Below are 20,209 nucleotides of genomic sequence, written 5' to 3'. Positions count from 1 at the left end.
TCAAGCTGCGTTGTGTACATGGATCAACACGGTGACATTACAGCAACGCGAGATAGAATCGAGAGCCTTATGCTTTTAAAACGTGAAACCGGTATTGTTACACTTAAAGTATACTTTTATAAACTTAAAGATGGGCATGTTTAGCGCTCTGTAGTCTCGAAAGTGCAGACACGTATCCTACTAGTACATTGATATGAGTATATTTAATACATCAAGTCTAGCCTACTTAAAAATACACTTGAACTTAATCAATTGAACTTGAAGTATACTTATTTTTTGCACTTCCAGTACAGGAATAACTTCTTGAATGCTTTTATGGTCGAGGACAAAGGAATACAGAGTGTTCACATCCGTCACTGAAGGGAATTTAGAAACAAAACACGGATGTTGAGCGGGTGACACGTTTTCGACGACAGTATGAATTATCAATGGGCCATTGTGCAGCATTAATTCTCTCTCTAACAGCCTCTCTGCGCATCACACCATTTCAATTCACTTTCTGCATCGAGCGAAGACGCCTCAGCTTCTTTCACTTGTTCTGTCTCGAGGGAAGAAACCCAGAAACTCTTTGTGCTAAACTTCATCTTGATCTCAGTTTGTTCATCCTTTGAGGGGAACTCCACACATCAGAGAGATGAATGCGTAAAGTGTTGGGTTTACCTGTCTGACAGGAGAAAGGGACAGATATCCGGCACAGGTGGTGTTGTTGGACGGAGTTTGGCCAGAGCCATGATGTGCTCGAAGGTGATTTCGGTTTGTGTGCACACGTCCACCACCTGGACGTCCTGGGCTTGACCTCGGGGCAGAGGGGTCCGGCGAAGCACCTGGACCACGAGGGGGTCTTTAGCGCTGCGGAAAGCATCGACCGCCTCTTCATGACTCGCTCTCGAGAGATCTCTTCCATTCACCTGCGGAGAGCGGAGAAACCTTTAATACAGTGACACAGATTGTAGAGGTAAAATTATCGGGATTTGGGTACACTTGATGAGAAATGTTTGAGTTCATATTGAGATCTTCACTAACATTGACTTTTGATTGTAGACTTGACAAATCTGTGCTCAGTTTGACACATCTCTTCAGATTTAGGACTTGTTTTCTCAGGAGAAACATCTGAGACGCAGATGAGACTCAAGCAAAAGTTCACTTTGCTTTTCCAATTTAATCCGATTTCTCTCAGAAATAACCGAGACACTAAAGAGATCTCATCCGTGTTTCTTCTTTCTTACGGTTTAATGGACATCATAAAGCTCTTGGCAGTCACACTCTCTCTCTATTCATCTGTAATGAAGTTCTCACAGAATGGACGGAGCACACATTGAGTCACACAGGACTCTGATTGGCTATTAATGACACACATTATATCATCCAGCGACAGCCTTTGAGAAACCTTTTGAAGTGCCATTTAGAAAACAGATCGGATAGGGAGATATGTTAGAAAATAAATCGTTTTTAGGCCTCAATCCGTAGATGAGAGTGTTTCTTTAATCAGGAGTAAATCAGAAATGAAATCCTCATAACCAATGATGTCTTTTTTCCCAGAATAATGAAGTTCATATTTCTGTTATTCATAATATTCGAAGACACTGATCACAAAAATGTCACATTTGCCTTTGAATATTTACAGGTAGTCTGTTTAATTATTTGGAAAACTTCTAATTGTAACAAATTTCTTTGCGAAATGAGACACAATCACAAGCTTCCTCTTGATAAATGACAAATGGACACGCGCTGTTCGCACGAGATGCAGATTCACGTCATGTAAAATTGATGTTTTCATCGAATTTAATGTCGGACAGATTGAATGAAGGAATGAATGATGACTGTGAATAAAAAAAGCTAAAAAGTGTGCGTGTACGGAGCAGAACAGACTCATTACATCAGATACATCAGTGATAAGACGTTTCAGCTTTTGGAGTGTGATATGGTCAAGCCAACATCATCTGTGATAGAACGCTATCACTCAGTTGTTGTTCTTTCGGAGCAGGAGATCGCAGGTGTGTCAACTGGCTTTCCATTTAATCTCATTGATGTCTAGGAGAAATAATTGAAATATTAATGAAAAAATATTGTTTTGTTCTTATGGGGATTTTACTGACATTTAAACACGGTATGCAAATAAAATGACTGACGTTAACCAGATTTTTACTATTTTATTCCATGACTCAGGTGTATTCTGGGTTTTAGTTAAAATAGGTGATTGCTTATGTGTTCTTAGCGATTGGTTGTGCCCAAGTGTACCCCCTCCTGCCCACCTGCTTCCACAACGGGTCATGGAAATGTGAAGTTTGTGTGCGAATGGCCAATGTAAATTATTTCCACCCGCTCTGACAACAATAAATAAACTCTATAGATATCTCACCGCTCGCCAACGTGACCTTTGTGTGAAGCTAACTGGCATCAATCACCTGTGCTGTAAACTAGGCCGGGTCTCCAAGGACCGCTGGTGTAAAACACAACACCGAAATCCACACGAAAACACCCAGTTTTCCTGACCACGCTAGCAAACGACATTTAACGGGCGCTGAAGAGAACCGACAGTGAACAGTTTAATTATTTGTATGGAGGTGGATTCGGGGAGCTTGTGTTTGAGACAGGGGAACAAAGGACTGCGGGTAGATAAATGAGCTCGCCGGTGGATTATGACAAGCTGCTAGAAAAATTAGAGGTGTCGTATCTCCTTTCTTATGCGAACGAAAAGAAAGCATGTTCGAAAGAGGACGGTTTCCTCCGTATTGTTTAAATGAGTGCCAGATGGAGCGATTAATCCCAATCGAGGACGTGAATAATAATTCTTCCCGCCAAGCCGTTAACATCCAGCACCATTCAAACTAATGCTAATTATGTTTCATGTGGGGGAGAATAAGTGCTGATAAACACAGATGGTGAAGGGCAGGAGACGGACCTCCAGCGGGTAATGAACGCCGGACCATGCCATGCGTTTTAAGTGGTCCGTCCATTGCAATTTCCCTGTGTAAATGATCATTCGAGCGGAAACATCTCTGTTAGCCAAGACGTCTATAATATACGTGCATTTATGGAAGATATTAGTTTTCTAATGTACAATAGGTCACTAAAACGTTTCACAGCGGAATGGAGTCAGAGGTGAATGTGAGTTTGCGGCATTGTGGGACATTTACTCCCATCAGCTTTTAACCTGGTCAGAGAGAAATTAACCAGCATTAAATTATCAGTTAACCACTGGTAATATTTTATAAATAGGGCATTACATAACGTTAGCTTAAAAAGACAAAGAAATAACTATTTAAGCATTTGTTAGATGCTTTCATCTAAAGTGGCTTAAAGGAATTGTTCACTTTCAACATACATTTTCATGATAATTTACATCATTCCAGATGTTTATGTACTTTTTTCTTAAGTCGAAAAGAAATTAAGGTTTTTGATGTAAACATTCCAGGATTATTCTCCATATAGTGGACTTCAATGGACTCCAAACGGTCAAAATTACAGTTTCAGTGCAGCTTCAAAGGGCTTAAAACGATACCAGACTATGAATAAGGGTCTTATCTAGCGAAACTATTGGTGTTTTTCTAATAAAAATGTATATCCTTTAAAAATACAAAGTGCGATCACGACTTCATGTATTACGTAATTACGTTGAAAAGGTCACGCTTGACGTAGGCGGAATCCAGAATACGCACACGCAAAAACAAAAAACTGAAAATTACCAATTGTTTTGCTAGATAAGACCCTTATTCATTGTCTTGTCTCATTTAAAGCCCTTTGAAGCTGCACTGAAACTGTAATTTTGCCCTTTAAACCATTTGGAGTCCATTGAAGTGCACTGTATGGAGAATAATCCTGGAATGTTTTCATCAAAATTTTTAATTTCTTTTCGACTAAAGAAAATTATTATGAAAATGTATGTTGAAAGTGAACTACTCCTTTGATAACACTAACAACATCAAATGGTCAAAAAACGACAATGAATCACCATTTTACGATGCGGCTTACTAGTTTGAATTCGTTCACTCTTATTCATGTGTTTAAGTATAATCTGACACAGTTAGGTTTAGGCTTGATCATATGTTATTTGGGACGATTCATATCATACAAATTCACACAAACTGCCAGCTGTGAAATCGTTACGAATTTCGTTGTATATTCCATCCCATAAACCCCCACAAACTTTTCTGCATTTTTATACCCCCCCTTCAAAATGTATAATCTTTCAATCAAAACACTTCTTGGATTCATGATTTTACTTGGTTGGCAGATGATTTAAAAAAATCGCCTATCTATTAAACACAGTAACAAATCATAATTCAAACTCAGAAACTTAACCCGACCCCTAGACAGCCCGACTCTATGACTGCCGGTCACAAACCTCTCCTTTCTGTGCCAGGAATCAATTTAGATATTCATAAATACAATCTAATTTCGAAGCGAAAAGACCTGTGCATTTAGTCGTGAAGCGACACTAAATTCCAAAAAATGAATTCTGGTGGCTCCAGGGGATAGACTGTAACCAGAATCCTGACGGACCTCTGTTAACGGCCCGCTCTGCACCAGACTAAATGTCTCATTTCAATAATACGTGTCAAGCTAAAATATGACTTGTGGTTCGGTACTGTAAAGACGTTATGAGTTCATAAATCACACACGGACAGACAGATTGGCTGCGCGAACGGGTGCCCGCCACTGTTCCGCTCTTGTGGAACCGGGATATAAAACAGCAATCGGACCACCAGGGAAATTTGACCGTCCCTTTAGCATGGCAACACAAGGCGACTAAACAACGAGCCCTCACCTCTAAACAGCATAAAACATCACCAGCACGCGGCCCGGGGCTATTTCTCACTGTAATGGAGCCACTCCGCTCGGCAGGAGTGCCGTCCGGCTACATTAAACCAATTTGAACAATTTTATGGTTCAATCCATCTCCCGGCACCCTGGCGCTCTGTTGCAAATCCCCCTGTGCCATGAGACTCTGCAAACGCTCAGTAATCTGAATATATTGAATTCTGCAAACTTTAACTTGTTTTTTAAATGAATGTGCATTGAAATGTACAAAATAGACCAATTAATAGTGTTTAAACATCGACTACGTGATTTTCTTTTCCGTTGTGAAGCTTTATGTGTATCATGTCGGCCTATATTGCAAAGGATGATAAGGAATGTATTGTCTTATAAATGGCGGTGTTTTATAGTACATATATCCATAGTCTTTATCTACACATGCAGAGTTATCAAGTAAACATAAAAATGACAATGTTAATGGGAATGACTCAGAAACTAGAGATGTGTGCGAGAGACACTTTATTTCCCATAATCACTTGCAGTGTGACACTATAATGCCCTCAGAAGAGATAAATAGTCTCCATTAAAGTGAATTTGTGTTAACAGCTCCAAATATTTAAGCTTGAAGCCCAAACAAACACAAAAGTCACACGGCATCAACAAACCCGTTGTGCTTCGGCATTAAAAACTAAGCAGTGTTTCACAGTTCTTTGTGTCTCCATCTGTCTCATATTTTCTCTTTAGTCACCTGCCGGGATGTTTTTGTCTCTCCAGCTCCTTGGATAAATTAAAGCGATTGGACCATAAGTGAACGGTGGGACGAGCCAGTGAGCACTTAAAAGAGCTTGAGAGACCTGAGAACCGTTTTCAGGTCACAGATCATGAGGATCTGTCTGTTACTGAGAAACAATCCATGAACCAAAATACAGACAAAGAAAACCAACAACAAACATGAAAACAAATAATTGAAACAATGATGAAATAAACGAATGAGAGAGCGGAGCTCCGTAGTAACGCAGGCGGCTCTCTGAAGACTCATTCTGCTCTTCGTCTGCGTAGACAGCAGGTGTTTTATTGTCGTTGTGAATAACACCAAAAGGCTCTATAGAAATCTTACCAACATTAAGAGCTACAGACGCTTCGACAGGGTCTAAGACGTGAAAATCATCACAACAATAAATAGAAAGCAAAGTCTCGCCTGTTTGAGTAACGCAGTTCATTTTATCTAGTGTATAACAATACTGTCAGGTTTCACCAGGAAACTCATGTTTCTATTTATATATATACAGTATATACTGTGTATGTGGGGGGCGGCTTTTTTTCCAGAATCCCCCGCAGGTATGTCAGATCTGATGTGCGAAAGCTAAAAAACATGTTTTCCCATGAGTCTTTGAGGCGGATAGGCAGTTACGCCGTTTGAAGAGGACTTTCCTCATTCATCCCTCAAGCGTCATGTAAAAATACACTGAACCTGTCTGGAGCGTTTGCACATTGGCTAATGACCTTTCCACCTCCCGCCGCGGGAATCTTCACCGCCTGCCAGAGGTGATCAACATTCGGCCCGTCGAGAAATACATGCAAACAGTAGATGAGTGTCTCTCTCTCTTTCTTTCTGCATGCCCATCATGTGTCTCTGCTATTGATTCTTCTTGTATTTTCCCTGTAGCTGTCTCTTAAAGCAATTTCCAAATCATCAATCCTGGCCTCTCTCAGGTGGCTCTAGGACCCCTGCGGCGTCAAGCCCAGACGGTCTCTAATGAATGTGTGAAAGTTGCCTATGAGCTAAAACCATCACCTTTACACACCACTGGAGCTCAAACACATCCAACATAAAGAATATTATTCATCTACAGTCCCGTAAATGGAAAGTGCTATTGTGTCTATTGTTAGAGTTGGGTGCTCTTAAATTGGCACAAATATGCTAAATTCACTTTTCTACAAATCATATCTGTTATTAAATGTATTGCTATCATTCGCACGACAAATTCAATGGTAAGTCTCACGATGATTTCTGATACAGTAAATGTACAGTAAAGGCAGCTCACATGTGATTTATTACCACATCTGTTTCTCTTGTCAGATTGTTTATCCATAATACAATTGAACAGCAGCAATGTGTTTTCAGCTTTCGCACATCAGATCTGACATACCTGCAGGGGATTATGGGACAACTGTAAATTCCTAGACCTGATTCTCCAGCGTCTCAACAGCCGGCTCTGTTAAGTTAATGCTATTGTGGGAATGTTCTTTAATCAGATCAACATTGAGTTCTGGACTCAACCAACCTTTAGAATTCAGGTGATAAAGAGCGTCAGAACCAGAAAGTGACATCAGAACACACACACGCACATTCGCACACATATACACACACACAGAGTGAGTGACAGCTGAGTTCAACGGTGGAATGTGACATGACTGATGACACAGAGTCTGTTTACTGATTATCTTTTATTTTCCACGGTGACAGTAATGGACCTTTCCTCTTTGACACTTCCTGTCACTTCCTGTCAGTGTGTGTGTGAGAGAGAGACAGAGAGAGAACAAGAATTGCTTTTCTTTCTAAACATTAGCCTTTGCAGTACTGCTCATGCTTTGGTAATAGAGTGGTGCAAGTTAGACGTATTTTTGTAGGCAAATCTGGAAGTTAATCCCGCACCTATTCCCTAGATCGAAAGCCTATGCAGAGAGCTAACGTGAGGCTATAAACAGACTACACTCGCTCGATTTCCACGTCACCACCACCAAGCCTCCGACAAATCTAACCCTAAACTTGTATGATGACGTTTAGTGCACCCACCAAAGGATAGCGGCTTTTAGCAACTTGTTAGCGACGGCCATTTTTAAAACACGTTTTCATGAGCGGGTTATAACTGCCGTGTTTTATGTCATAGATTTAGAGGTATTGTGGGTAACACAGACCTTATTTTAGGCATTTAACCAAAAACCTGTTTAAAAAACACTAACACTTTGGGGCGATTTAATCGAAGGTGCTAAGATGCTAACTGGCTTCCAGGTTTTGCATACATCCCTGCAGTACCCTACAGAAGTATGCTATATTTGTCATGAAACTCACATAACATGACTAAGGGGCTAGTCTTTTGTGCGCGCAAGTTCGTTATTTTAAATGTAGATAATCGACAGTCGCACGCAAATAGGGAACGATGTGCATACAGTGCGGCGCATAAATTTTTCTATGATCGAGATGGAAATATTTGGCGTTGGTCACTTTACTAGAGAAAGCGCCGCGACGGTTTTAGACGCGAAATGTGAATCGCCCCAAAAGATGATCAGAACTGGACCAGGATTGGAACGGAACAGGATCAGTATTAGATCAAGATCATTTAACACAATCTGTTAACTAAACATGACAACAAATATTGAATAACATAACCAGGACTAGATATGGGGGAATGAAGACCTGCAAGTCAATTCCAGTAGTTCCCGTTAAAAATGTAGTTGATTTAAATCTTTTATTCATTTTTTGTGTATAAGGTTTAAAATATTAAATGCCCAATAGAGTTCTCAAAATAAATCAAGTCACTCACCAGTTAATGTAATAAAAAATAAGATATACAACTTATGATAAAACAAGAAACAACTATCACTCTAACATAAGGTAAACATTTTGAGAAATCAAAGGGAATATTTGGCGCAAAAGAAATCAGATCAGACACGTGCTGCTCATTCATTAAAGATTTTACAATCAAATTAGCTAAATTGCAACTGGCCCTCGTGTCAGATAATATTGGCTTTCTCGATAGATTTGGTCATTTAAATTAATTACTTACGCATCCAAACATCGATTTCATTTGAACAAATGCTCGCGTTCCCAGAAGTCTTTGTGGTCTTTGGATTGACCAGCATGTTATTAATGTGAGAGTTCGTGAAGACCGGCCATCAATCCATACATACCTCAAATACGCGAGTACGGAGACTAATGTACATTACAAGAAAAATGATTTCAAATTTGATCTCTGGAATTAAAGGCACATTTCCATCATGTGTTTATTTTAGTCTCCTTTTGTCCCTTTCACTGCCCTCTTCACTCAGATAGATGCCTCTAGACCCAACTGAGGTGTCTCCGCTATCCCATCATGCACTCTGTCACCCTCCGTCTTATCAGGATGGCCGCAGCGAGTGGCTGTCGTGACCTGGGCGGTGACTCGTGGAAGATGCCTCTCACCGAAGGTCACCCGGGTGCTTTTGTGTTTCTAGCCCCCCTGCCTCCTGAGGCGGCGCTCGCCCAGACCGGGAGAGAGAGAGCGAGTGGGGCATTAACAGGTGATAACAGATCAAATGAGCCTCTATTTTGATACCACCAGCATTTGTGGAAATGTCAGAGCGGATATTGAAGAAGAGCTATCGCGGAGAAAAGCGCGGACCATCTGCTTATGAACAAATGGAGGCGATATGAGTGTCTGGAGACGTCCCGCAAGACATTCACACACGGAGAACAATGCTGTCGAGCTGAATGAGAGAAAAAGACGCTCTGGTCTTGTATCAAAGCAACGCACCTACGCTCTCATAGTGAGGTCTCAGAGAGAAGGAGAACGGAAAGAGGCTTGTGTCACAGCACGGATATTCTTGAAATCTTAATAGCAAACCAAACCAAATCCACCGACACGAAATGGTATTTCTCTTTCATAGCTCAGGAGATTTGAGGAGGTTCTTATTTAGGTATCATCTTAGTCTCAGACGTGTCTCCTAAAATTGTTTTAAAAAACGCATGAAGAGTCTGGAGGTGTGAATGATTGTAGAGGTAAAAAAATCTGGTTTTAGGTCAATGTGATGAGAAATGTTTGAGATCATATTGAGATCTTCAATAATATCTGAGCTCAGTTTGACACATCGTTGACATCTCTTCACAAACTCTAATGACATTTGTCAGGATAAATATCTGAGACGCAGATGAGACTCGAGCAAAAGTTTAGTTTAATCTTACTGATGTCTATGAGAAATAATTGAGATCTCATCTGCGATTTCTCCTTCTCATGGGAAGTTTTGGTGCTCATTCCTTAACTCCCTGTCTTTCAAATACAGAACCAAAATGTGCACAGCAGTCCACAAAAACCCATTCTTGCATATCACGAGAGCATCAGGTCATCATTCAGATGCTGTTTTCTGTCTCATCCTCCTTAATGAAGTCAATTAGCAAGTTCCCGTCTGTCCTGAAGAAAAGCCGCTCGAAAGCTGCCAGCACGAGACGTCTCATATGTGTTTCCTCCAAGATATTCTCCCTCGCTTTCATTCACTGCTCAAAACTCAAGCTGTTCACACACACACAGGAATCCAAATGTTTCATTACGGCACAAACGTCCCGTCATCCAATTTATATCCGACTATAAAGGATGCCGATAACTGCGGCGAATGCATTATGTGTCGTAAATTGTGTTGACACTACAGTTCTCATGATCGAATGCATTCGTGTGTCCAGCATCTCTGTCCACTGAAGAGAAACTGGCCGTCATGAGCAGAGCTGCTCAACTTGTCATTCTGAGCATAGAAATGTGACGGCATCATATAGCAAACACAATGAATAAATACACAACAAAACAATCATCTAGTACTGTATCCCAAACACAGACGACACATAACAACTGCCTACCAGCGTGTTTATTAATGCGATATGCGATAGCATGCTAAATAACGCCATATTCACACACACACACACACACACACACACACACACACACACACACACACACACATGCATACACACATTCTCACAGTTAGTCACTCTCTCTCTCTTCTTTTTCTTTCTTTCTTTCTTTCTTTCTTTCTTTCTCTCTTTCTTTCTTTCTTTCTTTCTTTCTCTCTCTCTCTCTCTCTCTCTCTCTCTCTTCTTTTTCTTTCTTTTTCTCTTTCTTTCTCTCTCTCTCTCTATCTCTCTCTCTCTTCTTTTTCTTTCTTTCTTTCTTTCTCTCTTTCTTTCTCTCTCTCTCTCTATCTCTCTCTCTATCACACACACACACACACACACACACACACACACACACACACACACACACACACACACACACACACACACACACACACACACACACACACACACGCACGCACACATACTTGTTTTTGTGGTATAGTAGGACTTTGACGGTCAAACCAGTTTGGTGGTGGTAAATGGGGACACACCTTTCCCAATGCCTTAGAGTGATGATAAAACTATCAAAAAAATTGTTTTAATATGCAGATCACAAATCTGACTTTAAATATTAGATACACACTTCAGAATGGAAAATATAACAATACGATATTTTGGTGGTACACAAGGACATTCCCGCCCATACTGAAATGTTCCCGCCTATGACATAATTATGATTTTTGGGGCCCAACCTGCATATGAGGGCGCTCGTTTTACAATACACAAAATATGTCATTTCAGTGGATTACAGGGACCAGTGTGTGTTACAGGCACATGACTACACACACAACACGGTGTATTACAAAGACTAATGTGATTTAAGAGGACTTGATCTTAAACACAATACACAACTGCACAATCCAACATTATAAGGACAAGTGTGTTTAATGGTACATGCCCACACACACAATACACAAACAACACGGTGTATTACCAAGACTAATGTGATTTAAGAGGACCGGATACACAAAATAAATTACAACATTACAGGGACCAAAGTGTTTACACATTAAAGAGCAGGTTCTGCATGATTTTTGTGAGTATATTGGTAAATGGAGTGTCAAACAACAGGTATTATTTAATACTTATAAGCAGTTTTACTTACTTTACTGCTTGACTGACTCACTAATGTGATTGATCAGATAGTGTCGTCTGCTGATAGGTTTAGCGCGTGTGTTCAACTCTTAGCGGGCAGGCGGGGACTAGATCTGTGGATTCACTGCGTTTGGTAGCAGACTGTGGTGAGGACTTGTAAAAAAAAAAGGGAGTCAACGCTGAATCACATGAACAAGCTCATATTTTAGTTATTCGTTCACCTTCGGATTTACAACTCGGCAGACTACTTACTTTAAATGCAGTGTGTAATGTTACCATGTTTGAATGTAATTTTGATGATAACGCGGAATGGATATTTAATAACAAAATTGAGTTTTTCCAGATTTTAATCATTCAAAACAAAAAAAAACAAATAAACAGACAAAACAGACTGCTTTGAAACAAGCCAATTTGTTAGATTTTATTAAACATACATTGAAATGAGTAAGATTCATTTGCTGAACATGCAATGAATTCTACAACATGAGAAACTTAAAAAAAAACCTCATGTTGTTTCAAGCCTGCATGACTTTCGATCTTCAGTGGAATGCAAAAGGAGATGTTTAGTAGAATGTTAGGGCCAACCTCAGCCTCAGCCTCCAGTGACGTTCATTGCACCTTCTTTCCCATACAATGAACGTCTGAGGCTGAGGTTGGCCCTAACATTCTGCTAAACATCTCCTTTTGCATTCCACTGAAGATAGAAAGTCATGCAGGCTTGAAACAACATGAGGGTGATGAAACGCTGACAGTATTACTTTTTTTTTAACAAATTACTGCTGCCATTATTATTAACAAAAACAAACAAGTAATAATCAAAATAGAACAACATCAAATAAGACATGATCCAACTTTACTTGAGTTGTGCTTTCCTTTTTAAACTAATTCCGCGATTTCGCACGAAATCTCTGATGTTTTGTGCACTTCGCCTTGACAAAACATGATTTTCAGCGGACTTACACTGCTGGGATTCAGACAGTGTGGCCAGTTTCCCTTTGATTATGTGTGACTTAAAATGTTTCATCACAGCGCTAACTTCTGCATTCGACCAGCACACCTTTTGGCCTTTACGTGGTTTTTCAGTTTCTGCCTCACTCTCATTCTCTGTACAGAATAATTTATATGTTAGTAAGCTCTAACTATATGAGAGCTCATGTACTTACAATGATGATGGTATTCTGATTTAAACCCCCAGGTACCTTGGGAAACTTCAGTGGTTCTCTCAATTGGCATCTTATGAACATCTGCAAGAAATCATTTATACACTGATCAGGAAATTTGGATGAACTTATTATTATAGCCTTAACTTCAAATATTATTCTAGAAGTGAAATCTTCAGCCTGTTGAACAGCTGCTTTTTAAGACTTGTGTTCATCTGTCATTTATCAGTTTTGGCAAACATGAAAATGACCAACTTCTTGGTATCAGACATAATTAAAATGTTGGAGCATCCCTAAATTTAATAATATTCCATTAGAAAAGTTGCACTATAGGCACAATAAGCAATAAAACTGTATCTATGCATTTTATTTATGCAAATAATCTAATTAAAATGCTGGGTTAAAATAATAATAACATATTCAAAAACATGTTTACTTGTCAACTTACCAAAATCACTGGAGACACCTGCACCTCCAGCAGGAGCATCGTCCTCAGACTCTCTTTCATCAGGATCACTGGCTTCAGAATCTGTCAGACTGATTTCATCTTGAAGAAAAAGTGAACTTTAGAACATGAGAAACATCTACATGTTTAACCTGTATTCAGAAGTCATTTTTGAAACATGACTGACCATTAGACTACACCCTAGTGTGTACTCAATAGATGCAAGGTACATCACATAATTCAGTTTCCTTAAACCTCCCTATGAGTGTAAAACTCCACTGTACTGCCTACAGTAGGATGGACATACCTTCAATCTCAATGTCATCAAGTGATTTGCCTTGAAGATTAGGAAGACGGCCCTTTTCCATGGCTAGCAGTAACTTGGATATTTTAGCCAGCTGAGTAGTGGCTTCAGGCAGCCTGTAATAATCGCGATGGACGCGAATATCATGTCCCAGGAAATCTGCGACCTGATCCAGTTCATTGTTTTTCAGGTTTAGGATTTGGGAGAGAGTAGCTACATGTTTGCGGAGATGAGTTGATCTGAGAAACTCTGGATTTTGAGCTCCACATTCACTTGCATAAACCCTAAGAGAGTCCGGACCTCTGTAATGACTCTGGCAGTTGGGTCTGGCAAACAAGAATTCATTAGTGTCCAGCACTCCACATTCACTTCTCTTTGTAACCAGCAGTGTCAGGGCATCAACCATATCAGGTGAGAGAAGAACCGCAACCTTTCTTCCCCTTTTCCCCCTGATCTCAACTCGACTAAAGTGGCTGCAGAGTTTCTGTTCAAACTTGCTCAGGCCCATGGCAACATCATCATGGAGAGAAGTGCTGTCCCTTTCTTTGAAACCTCGGAGTGGCATTTTAGAGACCTCTCCTGCACGTCTACGGTTGAAAACAATCATTCTGGCAAGCGTTGTTTTGGCTAGTTCTGCATAGCTTTGAGGAGAGGCAGTCTCTTTTAGGTTCAGAAATGCTGTTTGTGCAGTCTTCTCTAAAAACTGATGAAGGCACTGTACGTCCTGAGTGAAAGGCAGGGTTAATGGCTTGTTAAATTTCGCCTCATTCAGCGTGACCAAAGCTGTGTGCGAGATCATCTCAGACCACTTTGAGGAGTAGAGCTTTTTAAATGTCTCTGTCGACGTGATCAGTTCCTTGTCCTCGGACATCAGTGCTCTGCAGTGAACGATTTCACAAATCTTATTCAAAGAATGCCCCAGTTTCAGTGCAAGGCTTGGACATTGGTAGCAGTGACTCTCGTCGTCATAGCCAGACACTCTCTGGACTGCTCCAATGAGTCTGTAAAAATTGGCAGGTTTTACAGCTTCTTCTAGACTGTATATTGAAAACTCTCTACGCAAAGTCAACAACAATCTTCCAATTTCTCTGAGTTTTTGACGAATGTACTCAAACTTGGTAGGGTCATGTCCATGTTTGTTATAGAAAGACTGTGCAAGTTGAAGAATACTCAGGTCATTTTTTACAACAGCAGAAATGTCATCCTGCTTCATCACACTTAAGAGCTTCCACACTCCTTGCGATATCTGCTGACTGAATGAAGACTCTGCCATAGTTGCCAGACCCAAAACCCTGGTTCTCCCTTGGTTTTCACTGTCAGACACTGGTTTTGAGGGACATCGTTTCAAATGACGCCATAGATCTCTACGTACAAACATCCCTTTGCAGTACATGCAATGCACAAAATGCTTTGAGTCACGTTCTTTTTTTGGTGCCCGTTTTATTTTAAGGGCCCCCTCTCCAAACTTTAAAACATCTGTGTTATGCTGATAGTTGCCCTTGTTCCTGAGTTTTTGCAGCATTGCTTTGCGTTCTTTTGAGTGCACAGGGAGTGACAAGGCCTGCCCAACTTCAACATCAGCCATATGAGTTTTCAAATGGCGCGCCAACTTGGACTGAGGCTTCCCGCAGATGTAACAATAGTTCTTACTATTTGCTGAACAAGAAATGTTTGCTGATTCCACACACTGATCTGCTTCACCAATGCTGCTTTCCCTCCCTTCCTCTCTCAATGTCGCTGCCTTTTCTGCATTCAAAAGCTTCTCAATACTCTCCTCTCTGTTTTGTGATGGCGGTGATGATATAACATCTGTTGACCTGCATACCTCTGAATCTTGCTTACTGGGAAGGTTGCATTCACCAGACCTGTCCGATTCACTGTCTATCTCAACATCAGTCAACTGCTCCTCCTGACAAAGCAAGCCAGACTCTTCATAAACACATGCTGCTTCCATGGCCTTTAAGATTGGTTTTCCTTTGTCTTTAGATAAATTCAGGGGTGTAACATTGGATCTCAGAGGTTCACTAAACTTAGAGGATGCCGCTCCATGCATATCTGAGAGGAGTTTAGATTGATCATATCTTGCTGGTTTTGTTGTCAGTTCATCTAAACTGTCTGACTGACTGTCTGACTCAGACTGTGGTATGTATTCCTCATCTGACAACTCATCTTCCTCTGAACTTACATCCTATTGTCAATATAGGTATGATTAATTTACAGTAATAATAGAAAGTTTTAATCATAAAACTAAAGAACAAACATATATAAATCAAACACTCTCTTACCAGTGATGACCGTTTTCCAGTCCATTCGTGAAACTTTAAATAACAGGACTTGTGCCAAAAACTGGAGCACACTATTGGAGAAATCATCATGTATCAGGACATGTTCAGCTGTTGTCATTTGTATTGCGTTTAGGTATAGTATCTCATGTTAAAATTACCCCCTTATTGCAATTTATGTTTTTAGTGGTTTAATAGATCACAAAACTCAAGGTTTGGATCATATATGTTCTTTTGTTAATGGATTGGATCATTTTCAGATTAGCAAAAATGAAAGGGGGGGGGATGCAAATGTTACTATTTTTATGTATTACTTTAAGCACATTTCAAGTAACTCTATATCACAGCAAAAACTACTAGCCTAACTAATAACTTGATAATAAGCTGCTTCAACAGTTAAACAACTTTGATCTTAAATGAATGGTACTAAAATAAATGAAGATATGTCATGCTGCAAAATAGACAATATACTAACATTTACATCTCAGGCCAATCCACTTTAGTGCCGCAACAGGTCCCACACATTTAGCACATCTGTCCATGCTTGATATTACTGAAGAGACCACGTCATGCTTACAGACCTGAAAAGAAAAAGATTTGTGAATGTGTCAGTGTCAAAAAAGGAATATTCTTAAACATACATGTAAAACTACAATTTTTAATCATGCATCCTTGAAGAAGATATTGATCATTTTAAAGTTTAAAACTGGTCCACTTTGAGAGCAAAACTAAGAGCTCCAACCTATTTTTAGAGTCCAAATTTAAGACAAACAATAATACTTTTAGATTTATTATTAGAACTATCCCTAAGATTGTAATACATTTCTCTGTGGGAATCTTAAGATACTTAACGATCTGATCCGATTCCCAAATCGGATCGTTCTTAACATACATTTTTGGTAACTAAATGTCCTGCTGTGCAAATATATTAACTTCACATTTTCCTGAGACATGTAAAACATTGCCTAACGCCTGGGCCACACATACTCCGTATGCAGTGCGTTGCATTTTTTTATGTTAACAGATGATATTCTTCACACAGCTTGCGTTTGCGTTGCGGTCCGTCCGTTGTTCCGTTGCAGATGCGTTACGTTCTGTCAGTGCAGCGAGCGTTTATGCATTGAGTCTGTTTTCGCTGTACACTACGGACAGATTTAAAAGTGACAGGACGCGTATTGTGCTTAAAATCACACAGATTGAGATGGGATTTCACCATACATGCATGTAATTAAAGTGAGCCACTCATTTTCACAGTCATCATGTTGATTTGATTTCGAGATAAAGCTAGATAAAGCTCAACTCTTACCAGGATTGCAGAAAACACATAATCCGGTAAAACTGTAAATCTGAAAGTATATTTTCATGTTAAAGACACTACACACTTTTCAAAAAAAGCATTTAGAGGAGGGGCTTTTCTGCTGAAAGTGAAACTGTGTGACATTTGTTGAACTTGTGGGTCACAGAAACCACAGATCGCCACCGTATGGCAAATATCGCTTGCGCAACGCATACACACAAGTTCTACACACGGAGTATGTGTGGCCCAGGCGTAAGCAATGGCACAGAACACAATGTCAAAGACATTTTATGTTATATAAAACCTTTTTTTGGTTCATTCGGTTTAAACTGGGGTAGGACAGTTTAGACGGTTGTGGGCCAGCAGAATAAAATTAATTATTTACACAGGTTTTCCCATTAAACTAAAACATGTAAATACCTCATTGACTTGTTCAGTAGGTGCACAAAAGCTCTGCTCCTCGTTGAACAAGTGCTTTTTGACAGGTGTCATCTGAAAACATAATGAAAAAAACAAGTTTAATCTGGAGAAGACATACTAGAACAAACTAATATTTCCTCAAATGATGCAATGCTCTTTTTATTACCTTCTCAACACAGTCTTGACCCTTAAATGATAATATGTCCTTCTCAGGAGTCACCTGGAAGCAAGGAAAAAAACACTTAACACTTCTACAGAGAGGATTAAGAGATTATCCAAATAAAGCAGAATCACAGACAGACTTTTTCCAGTCCTTCAGTGGATGCACAGAAACTTGAGTCCATTAACAGTGATTGATCACTGACTACATTCAACTAAAAACATGAAATGAAAACAAGCAAACATTATGAATGAAGCACTGAAGCAAAAGCTGGCTAATGATGCCAGAAAAAATTTAGCCACAATGGCACATTTTCAACCACTGGGTTATATTAGTGGGCAAAGTAATTCATGGGTTACAGAAGTGACTTGGACATTTAAAAGAGGTTGACATTTTAACATGGTAATTATGCAGATAGTTAAAACTCTAAACATATGGCCATAACCATTTGATTTCCAGAAAGAAAAAAACAATACCTTTTGTACGTCTCTGGCTTCTGACTGTGTGTTCACTTTAAGAATGGAGGGTTCAACCTCACTGAGAGTCTACAAAACATCAAATTAGACATTTGAAACCCTTGTTTGTTAAAGCACTAACCCTATGCATTGTATTCTGTGCCGAGCGCTAATATTTACATTTACATGTAGGTATTTGGCAGATGCTTTTATCCAAAGCGACTTACATTGCATTATTCTATACATTTATACACAGGTATCTGCAATCCCCTGAGATCCAACACACAACCTTGCGTTGTTAACACAATGCTCTTACCACTGGGATAGAGGAAAGCTAATATTCAGCTACAATGACATGTTTTGCAATCAGACTTCAAATAAATAAGAAGGATTTATAATGTTTCTCCCTTATTGGAATTAAAGTTAGGAATGAATAAGATTGGAATAGATATGCAGAATTAGCGGCCGTACTCATTCTCTTCCAGTACAACTGTCACTCACCTTGTGTAGTCCCACAGTAAGAGCAGCACAATCATCACTGCCTGGTGACAACTGGGTCGTATGGCTTATCTGAAAATATAACGTAAAGATAAGAGTTTTAAAACATGGCAAATATATGAAATATATCAAAAGGATAATGTAGAGTCAGCCAGTAATGCAAAATAGACATGAACAGGATGACCATGGTTAGTACACAGTTACTGACCAATAAATACTGTATGTGCACATGAAGTAGTGATTTGAGATAATATCAAAGTAAGATTACAAAAGAGTTTTATTTCAAATCAATATTTAAATATAAGATACATGTTTAAATGTAACCCAAAATACTTTAATGCATCACATTACATGCATGTTCATTATAGTATGTAAGGTTGTCTGTAGCTTTACACCTGTTTTATGAGGACACAGTTTTATGAGGAAAACATGTTCTTGATGTTTAACTTGACTGAAGAATCTCAAGTGTGTGGTTTTAGTTTGACAGAAGTCTGGTCTATAAGGACACACGTCTTACCGGGACACTGGTAACTACAGCACCCTGAGTTTAAGTATTTATATGAGAGATCACTTTATACACACACACACAATCATAATTCAGTGAGTGATAACTGTGGCAAACAATCTGTTTCGGAGGTACATTAAAAATCTGCTCTTTCACTTGAGGAATAACTAAATTATTACATTAACTTATTGGATAACTTTAAAAATAATCAGGTGAGACCCAAACAAGATATAGCAACTCTAGTTATCATCTGAAACAACAAGTTTAAGAAACAAATAAGAAACAAAATATAATGTGACAAATAATGACTCATTATTATTGTAGAATTACTTATTGAAGGTCTATTTTAACCAAGGAGGCTGCTTTTTAACTACTTGTATTATGGTTATATTTAATCTAATAGTACAATAATGAGTTTTCAATATTGGCATGAGTTGTTCTTGAGGTAAACATGTTTTTTGATGTCTTCATAAAAAAGGGTCTTCATAAAAACGATGTGGAGGCTACAAACAACCTGATATACTGCATCTAATTGACACGCATAAGGTTATTCATATAAAATCCATTACAATTAACCTTTTATATTTTTAAGTTGTTTGAAATAATCCAAAGTTGTTATTGTAAAGGTTTAAATACCGTGCAACGCCATGGCCACTCAGAATCACCATAATTATATGTGATCTCTTCACCAGCACAGATGCTCCTTATAGCAAATAAGCAAAGGTGTGGTTTTCCATCCACACGGATCGTCTTCATCTTGCTGTTTGGGTTAATATGGTCATCATTTACAAGTCTACCAAGAGAACAGTCATCTCGGGCAGCATCAACACTAAAGAAATGAGAGTTATCAATAAGTATCTATAATAGAGTAGTTTTAATGTTAAAATGTTTTCTACATACCAGAGGAGTTTTCCATCATATCGAAACTCAAACAAGAAAACTTTGAGGGCGTCATGATATATTCCTTGTCTCCGCTCACATTCTTCTTTACTTATGAGATCTCCTCTGTATTCCAGCAGGAAATCTCCCTTATCAAACTCAGTACAACTGAACACACCTCTCCCTACACGACAACAGAGAAGTAAATAGCATACAATGTACCTGACACAGCTTTAATAAACCATCAAACTCACCTTTTGAATCATTGATGAATCTGCCATCAAGCCCTTCCTTGTCTTTCTTGAGAAGT

At 39.2% G+C, this 20,209-nt stretch overlaps 2 protein-coding genes across 2 annotated transcripts in view; both read right to left on the bottom strand.

Moving 5' to 3' along the window:
* LOC306890842 (PDZ domain-containing RING finger protein 4) overlaps positions 1–20,209 on the bottom strand; it is a gene marked incomplete at both ends in the record, with an annotated part of 32,625 nt that overhangs the window by 7,680 nt on the left and 4,736 nt on the right. The window contains one exon of the mRNA XM_079450849.1: positions 661–908. Coding sequence (XP_079306975.1) covers positions 661–908 — 248 coding nt within the window. The remainder of the gene's footprint in view (positions 1–660; positions 909–20,209) is intronic.
* Positions 12,213–20,209, bottom strand: part of LOC306890841 (uncharacterized protein) — an 8,064-nt gene continuing 67 nt past the window's right edge. Inside the window, exons 1-13 of the mRNA XM_079450848.1 lie at positions 20,154–20,209; positions 19,921–20,083; positions 19,657–19,849; positions 18,519–18,587; positions 18,039–18,107; positions 17,569–17,622; positions 17,403–17,474; positions 16,161–16,266; positions 15,689–15,759; positions 13,407–15,591; positions 13,103–13,201; positions 12,694–12,738; positions 12,213–12,598 (exon numbers count right to left, since the gene is read on the bottom strand). The exon at positions 20,154–20,209 is cut by the window's right edge and continues 67 nt beyond it. Of these exons, the coding sequence (XP_079306974.1) occupies positions 12,348–12,598; positions 12,694–12,738; positions 13,103–13,201; positions 13,407–15,591; positions 15,689–15,759; positions 16,161–16,266; positions 17,403–17,474; positions 17,569–17,622; positions 18,039–18,107; positions 18,519–18,587; positions 19,657–19,849; positions 19,921–20,083; positions 20,154–20,209 (3,433 nt within the window). The 3' untranslated portion in view covers positions 12,213–12,347. The remainder of the gene's footprint in view (positions 12,599–12,693; positions 12,739–13,102; positions 13,202–13,406; positions 15,592–15,688; positions 15,760–16,160; positions 16,267–17,402; positions 17,475–17,568; positions 17,623–18,038; positions 18,108–18,518; positions 18,588–19,656; positions 19,850–19,920; positions 20,084–20,153) is intronic.

This window comes from Barbatula barbatula (genome assembly GCF_947034865.1).
Source record: "Barbatula barbatula genome assembly, chromosome: 25".
Classification (NCBI taxonomy): Eukaryota; Metazoa; Chordata; class Actinopteri; order Cypriniformes; family Nemacheilidae; genus Barbatula; species Barbatula barbatula.
The sequence above is the reverse complement of the archived record's forward strand: the minus strand, read 5'-3'. Positions and strand labels throughout refer to the sequence as shown.